This window comes from Musca autumnalis, unplaced genomic scaffold (assembly GCF_047663935.1).
Source record: "Musca autumnalis isolate F117 unplaced genomic scaffold, ASM4766393v1 scaffold_4, whole genome shotgun sequence".
NCBI lineage: Eukaryota > Metazoa > Arthropoda > Insecta > Diptera > Muscidae > Musca > Musca autumnalis.
Genome location: NW_027411977.1, coordinates 158,141,196 through 158,158,969, shown reverse-complemented (window position 1 = coordinate 158,158,969; position 17,774 = coordinate 158,141,196). Strand labels below are relative to the sequence as shown.

General features: G+C 37.6%; 1 protein-coding gene across 3 annotated transcripts in view; it reads right to left on the bottom strand.

Moving 5' to 3' along the window:
• Positions 1-17,774, bottom strand: part of DIP2 (disco-interacting protein 2) — a 527,750-nt gene that overhangs the window by 269,107 nt on the left and 240,869 nt on the right. For all 3 annotated transcript variants that reach the window (XM_073984060.1, XM_073984061.1, XM_073984059.1), the window contains one exon: positions 13,775-14,112. In XM_073984060.1, the coding sequence (XP_073840161.1) occupies positions 13,775-14,112 (338 nt within the window). The remainder of the gene's footprint in view (positions 1-13,774; positions 14,113-17,774) is intronic.

Sequence of the window (17,774 nt, the reverse complement as noted above, 5' to 3'; positions counted from 1 at the left end):
TTATCGATTTTCCGGCAATAAAAAAATTGTCATATTGACAAAATTCGATAAAATTTTTTGATCACAAAGTAAAAATACATGTTGAAAAAATAAAATTGTAATATTGATAAAAATATTTATTGATTTTTTTTATTTTGAACTGATAAAACATTTCACATATTGACAAAAATATTTATCAAAATATTCCACATTTTGCTTGATAAAAACAAAATATTTTCTTGATTAAGAAAATTGTTGAATGCATTTTTTCCAATCAATAAAAAAATATTCATATTTACAATTATTTTGTTGTTTTTTGTTAAATACAAACCCAAAAGCCACAAAAAAAGATACATACACACATTTACAAATGGTGGTGTTTATTTATTTATTATTTGAAATGCCAAGAACAAAAGCAACACCGGACGCATGGGTACATAAAAAATAACAGATGAAAGATAGAAAAACGGAATGGAATAATTAATAACAGAAGTACATAATTATTTAGTGCCACACATTAATTTTAATATAAGAAAACAAATAAATCACTTTTAAATATAAAATACAGGGAAAATCATTGAACGTTGTGAAATAAAACACATTCTTCTGCCACATTGAAAATCATCAGCGGAAAATGGGTATCTGTAATGTGAGAAATAGTACATCCATATATATTTCAAATATATAAAATGTTTTGATATTATTACCAGTATCACATGCGGTTGCTTCTTTGTCCAATAAAATATTCTTATTATCCTTTTTCATATTCGTGAATTCAATTATACAATGTATTGGGCATTTAATTTAAAGGCACCTTTACTTTAAGAAAACGCACAAACATTGAATTATTTCTGCACTACCGATCCACGCAGAACAACTGCTTTAAAGAGACTGCCAAAAATACCAAAAAATTTTATCTGCCTTTCTTAACCACAAACAGAACAAAAAATGAGAACTTGTACCGTTTTTTTCTTTCCCTCTTCGTTTGTTAGGTTCATAAAAATCAGCAACAAAAAACAGTAACAAACTTACATACAAGCCTTCACCCGAGCACAAATAAATAAACAAGCCAAATGCCACACAAACGCCCCATCCCTTCATGCCGCAAAAATTCCATGACCATGCTTTGGAATATACATAGCAACGATACTCACATCTCAAGAAAAAAACACAGCAAATTGTTGTAGCGCTCTCTTTATGCCCTAATATTGTTGTTTCTCTCGCTCTTGAGAGCGAGAACATGCGACAAACGTTGAAAACCATTTCAACTACAGAAATTTATTAATAACCATAAACAAATTTCAATAAATTATTTGTTTGAAATCGTTTATTGATCGCTTTCTAGTAACATTTTCATGTTTGATAAAGATTTTCCCCATATATTCGTAATATTTTATCGCCATTCGACAAAAATATGGTGATAAAGCTTTTAATCAAAATTTTCATGGTGGCTTTTTTTTTCTGTGTACTCTATCACACCCTTTGACAATTCTATTCAATTATTCGATACAATTTGGTAGGGAAAATTCTCAATCTGGAAAAGTTCTTTCCTAATACCTTTGCACAAGTCTGGTAGCTTGTCTGATGTCTCGAATTAGAGGGGAATAGCAAAATTGAGCGCTATTCCCAAATTGTTTGAAAAGCACGTTACTGAAATAATTTCACATAAAGTCCAACCCATTCTCAGTCCCTATCAACATGGCTTTCGTAGCGGTCTCTCTACATCAACTAATCTTATTCATTACACGTCTGATGTTATACATGGCTTCGTCCAAAGAAAACAGTCAGATACCATTTATACCGATTTTAGTAAGGCGTTTGATCGAGTTAATCATACGTTACTGTTATATAAGCTAAATTGTTTAGGATTCAGCCGTAACTTGTTGAATTGGATTTCTTCTTATCTACAAAATAGATCCCAGGTTATTTCTTTCGGAAATTCTCTGTCTAATTCTATTAGTGTTCCATCTGGTGTTCCTCAGGGTAGTCACCGGTGTCCGGTGCTGTTTTTATTATTTGTGAATGACTTGCCTCTCTCAATTCGTAAGATATTCTTAACACATAAGTCCTTAATTGAGTCGAACTCATTGCAGAATGATTTAGACTCGTTTTCAAAGTGGTGCAGTATTAATAATATGGAACTGAATTTAAACAAGTAAGAAAAGCGTTAAGTTCGGTCGGGCCGAACTTTTTATACCCTCCACCACAAATTTCAGCCATTTCGGTGGATTAATGTGGCCACAACCTTCAAAATACCGAAATTCGGAAGCTACCGTTCTATGGGGGCTATATGATGGCGTGGACCTATACCTACAAATTTCTGGGGGAAAGTTGTATACGCCTAAAGAAGACTAAATACAAAATTTCAGCCATATCGGTGTGATAATGAGGCTAAAACGTTCAAAATATCGAAAATCGGGAGATATTGTATTATGGGGGCTATATCAACACGTGGACCTATATAAACATTTTATGGTAGAAATGTTTCTTAGCCTCTGGAAACACAAAATACAAAGTTACAACCGATTCTTTGGTCAAATGTGTCTAATACATTCAAAATATATTAAAATGACGCGTACTTTATATGGGGTCTTATGTGGGGACTATACCAAAACGTGGACCTATATAACGCAACTTTGGTAGGAATGTTTTCTGGCCTCTGAAGACACAAAATGCCAAATTACAACCAATTCTGTGGTCAAATGGGTCTAATACATTCAAAATATATTAAAATGAAAAAAATAAATAAATAAATAAATAAATAAATAAATAAATAAATAAATAAATAAATAAATGACGCGTACTTTATATGGGACCTTATATGGGGGCTATAGCAAAACGTGGACCTATATAACCCAACTTTGGTACGAATATTTTTTGGCCTCTGGAGACACAAAGTACCAAATTACAACTAATTCGGTAGTAAAATGGGCCAAATATCTTAAAAATTCCTTAAAACGACGACGCGTCACGCGTCATTTTGTATGGGGGCTATACGAAAGCGTGGACCTACATAGCCCGCTTTCAATACCAAAAGTCCTACGTAAACATAACATATATTCCCAAAATTTCATCAACCTACGTCAATCCGTTCGGACGCTAGAGTGATTTCCACAGACGGACAGACGGACAGACAGACGGACAGACGGACGGACATGGCTATATCGATGTAGAATTGCAGGCTGATCAAGAATATATATACTTTGTGGGGTCTACAATGATTATTTCGAGTAGTTACAAACGCAGTGACAAACTTAATATACCCCCATCCTATGGTGGAGGGTATAAAAAATGTAAGCACATGTGTTTTTCTAGAAGTACTCCAATTAATATCCAATTTCGCCTTAATGGCACAGTATTAAATTCTGTTCATTCATTTGTTGATCTCGGTGTCTTGATGGACTCCAAACTAAACTTCAATAACCATATTACAACTATGGTAAACAAAGCATTTGGTGTTCTTGGTTTTATTAAACGATGGTCAAAAGAATTTTCTGATCCCTACGTTACAAAACAGCTTTATATTTCTCTGGTAAGACCAATATTAGAATATTGTTCAGTTGTTTGGGATCCGTTCTATGCAATTCACTCTAAAAAAATTGAATCTGTTCAGAAACAATTTCTACTTTTTTCTCTTAGGGGGTTGAATTGGAACAATGATATCATACTTCCCTCGTATACCAGCAGGTTATAACTAATTAGTCTGCCATCTTTAAAACGTCGACGGACTATGCTTAACGCAGTAATGGTTTTTAAGATCTTAAATGGAGATGTACCATCCGATTTCCTCATATCATCGATTAGAATAAATGTTCCTTTTAGAGAATCTAGATTTTATCAGTTTTTGTATACAAGCTTTCATCGCACAAATTACTCAAGTAGTGAACCTATTAGTAAAATGTGTGCTGACTTTAATTCACTTTATAGTAATATTGATTTCTGCATGAGCATACATGTGATCAAAACTAATATAATTTCTTATTTAAATCAATAATCTAACATAGTATTTATACCCTATACCACAATGTGGAAAAGGGTATAATAAGTTTGTTTTCCCAAAAATTCATGTAACGCCGCGAAATATTCGTCGTAGACCCCTCATGTGGTATACCAAACTTCATATCTCGACGAGATAAAGAGATTTAGCGATGTGTGTCCGTCCGTCCGTCCGTCCGTCCATTAAAAATTGTAATCAAGCTAGAGGCCGCAATTATGGACCGATTGTCACGAAATTTAGTATGGAGGTCGGGTTTGGACCAGAATAGAACTGATTAGTTTTTGGCGATGATCGTGAAATGTTAAAGGGATGAAATGGACCAAAAACAAAATTTTTGCTCGATTTTGTAGCCGCTCTGTAGGTCGCAATAATAGTCCGATCGGCGCGAAATTTTAAACGTAGTTTTGGTTTGAGATGAAGAAGTAGCGTGCAAGTCAACGGTATGATCGGATAATATTTAGCGGGTTAAATTGATCAAAACTTTTGTGTGAAAATTGGTAAAATTTCTAATGCACATCTTATAACTTTATCCCAAGAAGACGCGTTTAGTGGTATAGGGTATCACATGGTCGGCCCCGTCCGACTATAGTCTGTTCTTACTTGTTTTATATTTGTTTGATGTGTGTTTAATGTACTAACTGGCTGAAGAAAAAGATTCTGTAGCTAGTGTTCTCCCTACATATCCACCATAATGCGGATTATGGTGCGTACGCGATCCCTACGTTATGGGGAGGTCGCTCCCTCGGTCGGCAGGAGTGGGTATGTGTGGCGTGGGAACGATCGAAAACATGCAAACAGCCGCAAAATCAGTACTTGGATACCAGAGACCTCCACCAAGGAATCCATGGTATGACCAGGAGTGTCGTGCTGCTACCGAAGAGAAAAATGCGGCATATACAATCAGTAGCAACGCGTAGCGCACGAGAGAGGTATCGCTAGAAAAGAAGAGAGGAGAAACGTATTTTCCGCAGTAAAAAGAGAGATGAAAAGCGGGAGTGTGAACAAATCGAAATGAATGATGTCCGAAACATACAGCTGATGGCTTTGGAACTGGCACATCCTCCTGTAGAGACCAGCAAGGTAATCTGGTAACTGATACAGATAGTGTGCTAAGGATATGGAAAGAGCATTTTTTCAAACTGTTGGTATCCAATAGTAGCGAAGTCGACGAAGATACCACAGATCCAATTCCAGAAGATGGTATTGAATGTATACCACCCGGCAAGATGAGGTAAAGACAGCAATAAAGCGGCTGAAGAATAATAAGGCAGCAGGAGCTGATGGCCTACAAGCCGAGCTGTTTAAAACCGGAGGCGACGCGCTGATAAGGTGTATGCATCAGCTAGTTAGCTCCATCTGGCAGGAAGAACGCGTACCCGACGATTGGAACTTGAGCATCCTGTGTCCCGTCCATAAGAAAGGAGATTTATGCTCCAACTATAGGGGCATAAGTCTTCTCCCTATCGCCTACAAGATAGTGTCAGGGGTATTGTGCGAACGACTAAAGCCCACGGTCAACGAAATAATTGGACCATACCAATTAGGCATTAGACCTGGCAAGTCCACCATTGACCAGATATTTACCCTGCGGCAAATCCTGGAACAGACCCAAGAGATGCAGATCGACACCTTCCACCTTTTTGTCGATTATAAAGCAGCCTTCGACAGCCCGCTCCGTTCAAAGGTATTCGAAGCCATGTCTGAAATTGGTATCCCCTCAAAGCTCATTCGGCTTTGTAAAATTACTCTGACACAAGATCTTCAGTTAAAATAGGAAAGAACCTCTCCGAAGAGTTTTGTACCAACAGAGGTTTCAGACAAGGAGACAGCCTTTCGTGTGATCTTTTCAACATCCTGCTAGAAAAGGTTATACGAGAGGCAAATGTCAAAAGAAGTGGCACAATCTACACCAATTTCTACATGTTACTTGCTTATGCTGATGATATAGACATCATGGGACGACCAGTAAAAGAAGTAACCGATACCTTTATGAAGGTCGAAGGAGAATCTGCTAAAGTGGGTCTGGCGGTAAACGGCGAGAAGACCAAGTTGATGGTGTCGACGTGCAATGCGTCCATTGAGATCGGATCAGCTGTTGAAGTTCCTATAATTTTGAGGTAGTAAACACAACAAACGACATCAGTTGTGAAGTAAAAAGAAGAATTGTATTGCCCAACAGATGCTACTTTGGCTTAAGTAAGCACTTCAAAAACAAAGCCACAACTCGTCAAACAAAAATAACGCTTTACAAAACACTGATACTACCCGTGCTGATGTATGGTTCCGAAGCCTGGGTACCTGCGCAAGCAGATAAGGCAGTGCTTGGCGTGTTTGAGAGAAAAATTCTTCGAAAGATCTACGGACCAATCTGCGTTGACGGTGAATATCGACGTCGTATTAACCACGAGCTGTATCTGCTATACAACGACATCAATATAGTTAAACGTATCGAGATGCAGCGATTGCGTTGGCTAGAATATATATATAATAATAAGAATGAGCGATGAAAAGGCGTATAAATTCGAGCCACATGGCGGTGCACGCAGAATTGGCAAGCCAAAGATTGGTGGCGCAAACAAGGGGGTGAAGAGATGACAAGGCGCGGTTTTCCAGAAAGCGAAGCAATAAACAGAGAGAATTGGAGATCTTTTTTTAGTTCGGCCTATAGAACAAATGTTCTGTAATGGGCCAGCTAAATACAAGTACAATGGTTAAGTACGTCCCTGATAGAATTATCCACTATTATAGTTCAACGGAAATTTTCATTTAACTATAATATTGGTAGTTAACCTAAAGTTTCGCTATGTTAATAATAAAAAGTTGACGCCAAATCCTATTTTTTTAGTTTTATTTGAACATTTAATTCACCATTTTGTGTTTCAATTTCTCTGTACTATATTCTTCTCCACTACAGATACAACTTTACAGCTATTCGAGTATAATCATAATAGATTATCATTTTTATTTATTTTATTTATTTATTTATTTATTTATTTATTTATTTCATACTGTAATACAAAGTCTTTATGGCCAAAAAATATATTACATTTTGATAATACCAGAAATCTTAATCATAATACATATAATTAGATATCGTTGGCTCCCCAGCCCTTTTTTACATTGTAGTTATTTCAAAAATAAATCAATTTAGTCCTATTAGCAATAACATTACCAAAGTCTTATTGTACGATTTGTTATTTATAACTAGTTTGTGAAAGGTATATATCAAGGAAGAATATCATTATATTATGGGTGTTTATGTAAAATTCATTGCATTGGTAGAATAAAAACTATATAAGCAGCCATTTATTCCGAACGATTAGACAAGTGTGCCCTAATCTTAAGTCGAAATGCATTATTAGAATGCGAAAAGATACGCAAATCAAGTGGTAAATAATTCCAGCATCTGGCAACTCGCACCACAAACGAGCCTTCAAACCAAGAGTTATGTATAATAGGAATCATTATTTGAGTATTTCTGATCGAGCCCAAAAAAGTAAACAGATTACACAAATTCTTAGGAAATCCTGTTTTCACAACTTTATAAAAGTGTAACATATTACGTATATCAACATAATCTCGAAATGAACACCCTAAAAACTTAGTTACAAAGCAGGAAATATGTTCGCGTGTGCGAACATTGTAAACAAATCTAACTATAGTATTCAGAATACGTTGTAATTTCAAAAAAATAGTTTCATTCGCACCTGATATAATCTCAATAGCATATATAATTCTAGGCATCAAAAGTGAATGAGCAATTCGAATTTTAACCCAAGAGGGTAAAAAAATACTAGTTGAATATAACTTACGCAAAATATAGTAAATTTTTGATTGAATAGTATCTATATGGAATTCAAATTTTAGTTTATTATCCAGTACAAGTCCCAGACATTTATGACTATCCACTACCTCAACACTAGACTGTCCTAAAGAAATATTAAGATTTTGTACTTCAGATCCAAAAATGATGGCCTTGGTTTTCAGGGGGTTAATTACTAACGAATTATTTTGAGTCCAGCTCAAAGTATGATCTAAACAATTTTTGATTTTATTTTCCAAATCAATTATATTATTTTTATTCGAATTGAAAAGGATAAACACATCATCAGCAAATATATGTAACGAACAAATACTCATATCAAGGTTTTCTGGTAAATCATTCATGTAGATAATAAAGAGCAATGGACCCAAAACGGAACCTTGGGGTACTCCAGATGCTAAAGAAATAATATTGGATTTCACTCCATTTAATTCCACAAACTGCGACCTGCCACTGACGTAGGACATAATCAGTCTACATGCAGAAGGAGAAAAGTTAAACTGATTCCTAAGTTTTGAAATCAACAGTTCATAATTAATAGAATTAAAAGCTTTAGATAAATCAATCGAGACTAAAGCAGACATACGATTATAATTGCTATGATACCTAATACAGTCAGTCAAATACAAAAGCAATGATGTTGTGTTATGACCAGAACGGAAAGCATACTGTTCATTAATCAGATTTGTCCTAACCTTTGAAATAATCTGACTTCTCATTATATGTTCGCAAGCTTTAGATAAAGCGGGGAGTATGGAGATTGGTCGTAAGTCATCTGGATCTCGAATAGTAGTTACCTTAGGAATTGGTATAACCCGTGCAACCTTCCACGAAGAAGGAAATACAGATGAGGTTAAAATTGCATTGAATAAGTCAACTAGTATATCAGACACATAAGGAAAAACCTTCTTCAAAAATTCTATAGATATATTATCAATCCCTTGAGATTTAGATTTTACTTTTCCTATAGCATTTTGAACCTCAACAACATTGACACATGAAAAAGAAAAATCGTTATCGTTTTCGATAAACGATGTCCAATTTACATCTACATGTCCCTGTGACACTCCACAGGATGCAAAGGAAGTATTAAGTGTTTCAACATCACAGTTATTTTGTAAATTATCTTCTCCCACACATCCATGACATCGAAGAACCCTCCACAAGGTTCGTGTGTCCATATCCCGAAATTCCCTCATAAAATATCTACGTCTTTCATTTCGTATAGTTCTCTTAGCTTTATTGCGATATTTAGTGAAAACCTTCCAATTTGAATCTGTGCGATCTTCAAGAAAAGCCTTGTAAGCCAAATCTCTTAAATTCTGGGCCAATAATATACTCCTCGATCTAATCCAATCACAATCTTGGGACTTAATACGCCTTCGAACTACAGGAACATTCAAATAAAGGTCTTCTAAAAGTTTGGAAACAATAGAGCATTTGTCATCAACATGTAGAGTAACGTAAAATTCATGATAGTCAAATGATGACAAGCACTGAAATATCCCATCCCAATTTATATTTTGAAAATCGTAGAACTCAACAATTTCTTCTGAAACATTGATCATAAGATCAAAGCTGGCAAAAATTAACGCATGATGCGAAATAGCAGGACATTGCAATTGACTTGTAAAGTAGGACTTCACATAATCACTAATAAGAATAAAATCAATTAAGGACGAACCGCCGTGAACCATGTCATAGTGGGTGGGTTTTGAATTATGTAACACTGTAAGATTTAATCTGAGACAAGTAGAGCAATAGAAGCTCGAGATACAGAAAACATGACCTAAATTATTATCAAAAGACATCAAAATTTAATAATGTAATTGAATTGGGGAACCAACTAATAATCCGTAAAACAATAAAATATATCATTAATATACAATGTTACAGCTGATCATTATTATTAAATATTGTATATAATCAAGACATCAAGAAATAACATTTGCTTCAAGTTCAAAATATGTTGTATAAGTCGATATATCCGACTATAGCTCACCCTACATCATCTCAGTGTCCAAAATAAAAACAATACATGGTTTTTAGGACAAAATTATTCTTATAAAAAGCAGAATTAAAAAATATCAATTAGAGATGGAATCAAGTATAGTTATAGGAATAGACCAGACGGACCACGGACCAAAAACTCACCCACATATATGTATGATGTAGGGTATAAAAAATCTATATTAAAACATAAAAAGTAAAGTTAGGCCAAAACTGGATCCGCATTAGCTAGGAGAGATGTACATTGTTCCAAGTTACATAAGTCATCTGTTCCATTAGGAAAGAACAGCTTAGCTCTCAGCTTATCCGCATTTAGAATTTTAAACTTTTTTATCAGCCCCTTTTTTAGCAACTTCCTGCAAATCAAGTTTAGGTCTGCCGCAGCTGGCGAATAATGATCATTTAGGTATACGCGTTTGTTAATATCGGATCCTGGACCTTCAACAATATCAGACATTTTCAGGGTTCTGGTTTTAAAGTACTCCTTCATAATTCCATCTCGAATATGTACTGAGTTATATTTTATTAAAATCATTCTTCGACCATGCATGTAGCATACATGGCTTATTTCATTTCTGGATACATGAATTTTGAAGAAATATGCCAATTTTACTGCTATATCCACAAGGTCCAATACATCTTCAGGCAAACCACTTACAACGATATCACCTCTATTCAATCTTCTGTACAATATATTATTCTCAGCCTCCAACCGGGAGATTTTAGATGCATGAGAAGAAGAAACATTTTCTATTTTCTTGTTACACTCAACAATATCGTGCTTCATTTCTTTCAGGCAAGTAGTCATCTCTGTTTTTATTTCACCAAGAGCCAATTTAATACTATTTTGTTCAGATTGATAGTTTGTGAATAAATCATCAAATTTTTTATTTAACACTTGAATGTCTTTAGCAACACCCTCCTGGTTAACCCTACTGTCTAAGTTAGAGTCGCATGTACTGCAAATGTAGATTGTTTTTTTAATTGCTTTAAGGGCATTTAGCTCAATGTCGGTGATGTTGACACATAAAGGATGATACCATTTAGAGCAAATTCTACATTTAACGCCTCCGTTTTTTCCTAGGTTCGCATTGCAAGAACCACATAAAGTCTTAGCAGCACCAGGCATCATAAATCTCGTAAACAAACAGCACAATAAGAAGAATCAGCAACGAATTCGGCAGACAAAGAACATCCAATAACAGTTATAGTGAATTCAGCAATATAGTTATTACAATATAGTAACAACAACTAGTTGGTTTCTTATGAAGTTTTCAGCATCAACAATAAAACATTTAATTTTGTATACTTTTCAGTTTCTTTTTATAAAATCCAATATCCTCCGATACAGTCGATACTGATAATCAAGAATTACTCAAAATGTTGACTTATTTCGATGTAAAGCGCGAAAAATTAGATAAAATGATCAGCTGCTACGTTTTGCACTTCTATTCAGGCATAGCGTTGCCAGATTTATTTTGATTGATTATTAAATTTGATATTAATAATATATATATAACAAGTGAACCAAGGCTATAGTCGGGTCGGGGCCGACTATGTGATACCCTACACCACTACCCCTGTTCATAAGCTTTTGACTAATAAAATTCAAAATATTAAAATTGGGATAGCTTAGCGCCTTTGCTCTGAATGTCTTCATTAACACAGGTCAATTTTTTTGAAACGCATTTAAGTGCATCGACAGTACAACCCAAATAAAAAATGGAAAAGTGGGATGTATGCCAACAATCAATAGGCTTCTTTCTCTGTTAGACCCCCATCAACCCCCAAAATTTCGTGAGGATCCGATCAAAATTTCGTAGTGTGATTGCACAAAAATGGAAAAAGGGATGCATTACCGACAATTGCGATATCTCTGTTGTTTGACCACCTATGACAACCTATCACATCGTTATAAAGGTGATATTTTCTACTTTCCTTGCCAGGTTTTGCTTTCGATATACCTCCTACAGAAGGGAGATATTAACTTTGAAATAAAACGTTGGTCTTTTTTCCAAATATTTTTTTGTCACATTCCGACCCCTGAATAATATCCGACCATTATCAAAAATCAAAAGGTTTTTTCCTCTGTTGGACCCCAATAACACCCAAAATTTCGTGACGATCCAATTAAAATTACGACCTGTAGCGTGATTTCCAAAAAAAGTGGAAAAATGGGATGTATTACCGACTATTGCGATATCTCCGTTTTTTTGGATACCTACGCCCACCTGCTTTACATCATTGTAATGATGGGATTTTTTACTTTCAGTGTCAGACTTTGCTTTTGGAAGGTCCCGAACCAAAGCTGTGATATTCGTCATTATTATTAAAATCGCAAAAATGAAAAGTTGTGTTCTATTAGCGGCTTTTGCGATAACTTCGTTGTTTGACCACCTACGACAACCTACGTAACATCGTTGCAAAGGTGATATTTTCTACTTTCTATAGAATGTTTTGATATACACCTTTTAGAAGCGGAGATATTCGCTTTGAAATAAAACGTTGACTTTTTCTCCAAATAAGTTTAGGATCCCCATTAGCCCCCAAAATTTCGTGACGATCCGATCAAAATTGTGACCTGTAGCGTGATTACAAAAAAATGAAAAAATGGGATGTATTGCCGACTATTGTGATATCTCCATTACGTGGCCACCTACGCCAACCTACTTTGCATCACTGTAAAGATGGGATTTTCTACTTTCATAGTCAGACTTTGTTTTTGGAAGATCCCCAACCGAAGCTGTGATATTCGTCATTATTAATAAAATCACAAAAATAAAAAGTTGGGTTCTATTAGCGGCTATTGCGATATATTCGTTGTTTGATCACCTACGAGAACCTACTTTACATCATTAGAAAGGCGATATTTTCTACTTTCATGGTTCTGCTTTTGGTATACCCCATACTGAAGCCGAGATATTTGCTTAGGAAAAAAACGTTGTATTTTTCTCCAAGTAAGTTTTTTGTCCATTGCGACCCCTAAATATTATCCGACCATCTCCAAAATCAATAGGCTTCTTCATCTATGTGACCCCCTTTAACCCTCAAAATTTAGTGACGATCCGATCAAAATTGAGACCTGTAGCGTGATTTCCAAAAAAGTGAAAAAATGGGATGTATTACCGGCTATTGCGATATCTCCGTTATTTGGTCACCTACGTCGACCTAGTTTACATCATTGTAAAGATGGGATCTTCTACTTTCATAGTCAGGCTTTGCTTTTGGAAAGTCCCCAACCAAAGCTGTGATATTCGTCATTATAATTAAAATCGCAAAAATGAAAATTTGGGTTTTATTTGCGACTATTGTGATATCTTCGTTGTTTGACCACCTACGAGAACCTACCTTACATCATTAGAAAGGTGATATTTTCTACTTTTATTGTCAGGTTTTGCTTTTGGTATACCCCGTATAGAAGCTGAGATATTCGCTTTGGAAAAAAACGTTGTCTTTTTATCCACATAAGTTTTTTGCCCATTCCGACCCCTAAATATTATCCGACCATCACCAAAATCAATAGGCTTCTTCCCCTCCGGGACCCCCATCAACCTCCAAAATTTCGTGACGATCCGATCAAAATTGCGACCTGTTGCGTGATTACAAGGTTTAGATGGACAGACGGACGGACGGACTGACGGACGGACACACATAGCCAGATCGACTCAGCTCGTCGAGACATTCATTTTGGTATATATAAGTATGGGTCTACGACCATTATTTCGATGCGTTACAAACTTTTTGGCCAAAACCAACTTATAATACCCTCCCCACATAGTGGTGTAAAATTTTTTGTCAGTTATTCGTATTTTCGAGGAGAAGGTCTTTACGGAAGAAAATTTTGGAAAATCTCTCTGGAAAATTGGAAAAATCGAAAATTGAGTTTTTGTATGAAATTTTATTCCTTAATAGCGAGACGAAGTTCGCCGGATCCGCTAGTTAATAATAATAATGAAATTGCTTACCCATGACACTGCCCTCCTTGTCAGTTGTATATTCAATATATGCAGTGTTTTTATCTTCAATGCGTAAATTCCCAATGCTGAAATCCTTGGGAGGCTTTGGCAAATGTTCCGTAACAAACCACTGCAATCGAGGCCAACCTTTTAACTTTGCGATTTCTCCTGTGCTACTTTTAGGCAATCCTTTCAAACAGGCTTCCGACGTAAGCGCAACCGTAATTCCACAAGAACTTAAAAGGAATCCAACTTGCTGAGGGGGCGTGTCCGAACTTGACAGTGGCAGTTCGATGGGAAGCGGTACAAGTCCTCTAAACATACATCCATACCATGCGGTGATAAAGCTGTAAAAATAAAAAATATCGGATGCTTAAAACTTTTAAAATATTTACTACAAATATATAGAGAAAAGGGTGCAACAGAATTAGAGCTTTAGCAGTTTGGCTTTGGCGAGTACAATTTTTTTTTGTATTCTATTTTAAAATTTGGAGTTTTTGTGGGTGTTATGCCTGATTTATTTTGGAGTTATGTCTGAGTTTATTGGGGGGAATATATAATGTTGCGACCTTTACGCAACATGTAACGACTTTTAGTAGCAAAGATAAAGATAATATATACAGCCCTATTCTCTATTCTACCAATATCATGATTTCATCCCGACGAAGGGATTTATCAATTGGCTGTTCAGCTTTTTGAAATGATGCCTTTTTAGCGAAAAACCGAACTCTTTAAGTGTCTAGTATTCTCAAATAAATGAGAATCACACTCACTTTTCGGCTTTCCAAAAAAACATCAGAACAAAAATATTTGCAAACGTATCAACTAAGAACTCATCGAGTTCTGTAAGTTGAAAAGAACATCACCACAGTTGCCTGTGAGTAATTGTTGTTGGAATTTGTTAAATTGTTTTTTGGGAAAGCCGAAAAGTGAGTGTGATTCTCATTTATTTCAGAATACTAGACACTTGAAGAGTTCGGCTTTTCGCTAAAAAAAAGGCACCATTTCAAAAAGCTGAAAAGCCAATAATTCCCTTCGCCGGCATAAAATCATGATATTGGTAGCGATCAGTAAAGTTTTGCAACACTGTCAGTTCGTTTTGAAAAACATTACTCTCTGTAACAGAAAGCAATGTTGAAGTTTAAGCCATTGGGGTAATATCCAGACTTAAAAACGATCAAACGAGATTGAAACTTCAACCGAAACAAAACAAACATTATTAAACTAAAATAGCATTTGTGTATAGAATTACATAATTTTTTTTCTGTTTGTTAGAGTAATTTCTCTCATATCAAAGAGTGGACCCGATTCATATTAGCTCAATGATATGGGACCTACAGTTTATCGCCGGGTGCGAACGATACTTCTTAAGACACCGCTTGTAGAGAAGATTTACATGGCTGAAATACTCAAAAAATGTCACCAACATTAGTGAGGGGTTGAAATTTTGATGTTGCCCACTGTTGAAATTTTTGATGTTGCCCGGCCAACTTTTAGAATCAAAATAAATATTTGGCGTAGACATACAGACATATGTATGTACATCGATCCCTCGCCAGGTGTAACAATCTTGACGCGATGCGAGGACTTAAGACCACAATCCCCCCCGCCCAGTCCTCTGGAAGCTCGGGCTGAGGAGATTGTGGCCGACCAAAGGTTACCCACGTAGTGATCTCCTACGTAACAGAGATCCCCTAACGCCGGGGTGTCAGGCGATTCCGTGCCTATCGGTGTTTTAAGGCTTGCGGTTAGGGTACCTACTGTATTAGAACGGAGCCTCATTGAACAACTGGGCGCCTCAATGTAGTATAGACTTAGTTGACAAGTCCTTGCCATGGTACAGGAGGGCTATGCCATGGTTGACCTCCATTCCACCATTAAATCGATGATGTATGGATCCGCATTTTTTAAAAAACCAAAAAACCCAACCCCCATTGATGACAACAAATCCGCAACGCCCATGGACTATGACTACTACCACAACTATATCTGACACGAATCAACCTACGGTTGACAAGAAAGTAAATTCGGAAGGGGACGGACCAGACCTACCAATTATAGGCTTCATTGAGGACAGCCTTGCTGAACAGAGCAGGCAGCTCCTGGCCATGTTGGAGCAGATGGTTTCCCCTAGTCCTAGTCGGAGATATGTTTCTGATGAGGCCGAGGACAGTTTATCTGACGACGAACTCAACAACACAGTTGTTCCAGCAGCTGCAGTTGCAGATAAACTGTCCTCGGACTCAGTGGAAACTACAAAGCCTGCGGACACGGGACCACCACTAACTCGGGGTACCGATATATCGGCCGAAGCCGATAAGCCAACTCTAAAGAGACAAACTGCCACAGAGGAGGAAACCACGACCAAAGTTTTGGACGACAAAGTTCCCACCACCTCAAGCAATGCAGTAAGTCGACTGACGAAGGACAGAGGGGCGTATCGAAGGTCCATGCACTACCTTAGGAAGTGCATCGGCAGGGAAGCTTCGACTATCTCGGTGAGGGATTGCAAATTGATCAGGATCAATCTCAAGGTGGTGGGCATATTCGAGGAGAAGTACCCTCACCTACCCAAGAGAAATCCTGAGATCGATAGGCTGTCCCTCATCCAGATGGTCGACAAGATCTTGCTGTCGTCAACGCCATCATCTACTCCCACTACCTGCAAAGGTCAAACTAAGAGAGATGGTGACTTGACTCAGCCTCCCTAGAAACCTTCACCGCCGGAAAAGGTGCCCCAGATCCCAGAAGATATGATGACTGGGAGACCTGGCCCGGCAACGGCCTCCGCAACTGGGGGCGTGGAACCTCCCAATCCCTCCTCATCGAAAAATCCGGTGAAGAGGGTTAGATCCACGGAGGAACCACACCCTAGGGCCAACAGACCCATTCCGAGACTGGACTCCAAGCCACCCACCTCCTCTGCTCGTTACCAAAGGAACGAGAGTGAGAAGTCCACCGCTACTAAGGCAACATCCCAGGCCAACTTAAGTCACAAGGTGACCCCTCGCTCTCCTCCCAAGAGTAGCGGGACAGGTAAGAGGAAGACGGACAGACCTTTAGTGCCGGATGAACTGCGTATAGCGGTCATCAATAAATCTGATCCTGACGGTAGGATCAGTGAAAAACACTGGCAGCTGATTGAGAATCAGCTGCGGGAGATAGTGTTCGCAAGAGAAGAGGAACCTCGCAAACACACACAGTTCGGCAGCGCAGCTCCCTTCAGAGGCATCAAGGTCATCTGTTGTGAGAACAAGGAATCTTTAAACTTCCTTGTTAGCACAATAGATGGCCTTGGTGAACTCTGGGAGGGCTGTCAATTGGCGGCTGTGGGTGTGAATAAGATTCGCAGCAGAAGAGTATTGTCGGCGTGGGTGCCGCCGCCCGCGGTTGACCCAACAAGGATACTGACAATACTCGGTAGACAGAACCCTAACCGCCAGACTAGCTCATGGAAGCTCGTCAGCCACAGTCCGGGGGGTGAGGGTATGGCTATAAGGGTGTCAATTGACATACAAGGGCAGGAATACCTGCGGGCTCGTGAGGGTAAACTGCACTTTGGCCTAGGATGGATAAGGTTCCGTCTAGGTCAAAGACAGTAAAGGAACGACAGCAGCAGCCGCTTCGCATTATGCAGATCAAACTGCATCACTGCAAAGCGGCTGCTGCTGAACTTCTACTCACCTCTCAAAGTCCGAAGTTAACATCGCGTTAGTCCAGGAACCCTACTTATATAAAAATAGGGTTGCTGGGCTAAGCGATGGCAACTATGCCATCTTTGCCACATCCAGCGGAGACAAGGTAAGAACCTGCATAGTTGCCAGAAAAAATTTGAATCTAATGTATCTCTCTAACTTCAGCTTAGGAGATATGACGGCTGTAAAAATGCAAGATCGGTCACAAAAATCTTCCATCTTTGCGTCAATTTACTTTCCTTTTGAGAGCCCTGACCCACCTGGCCAACACGTGGAGAGACTCGTTGAAGAGATGGGAAGTACCTGCCTCATCA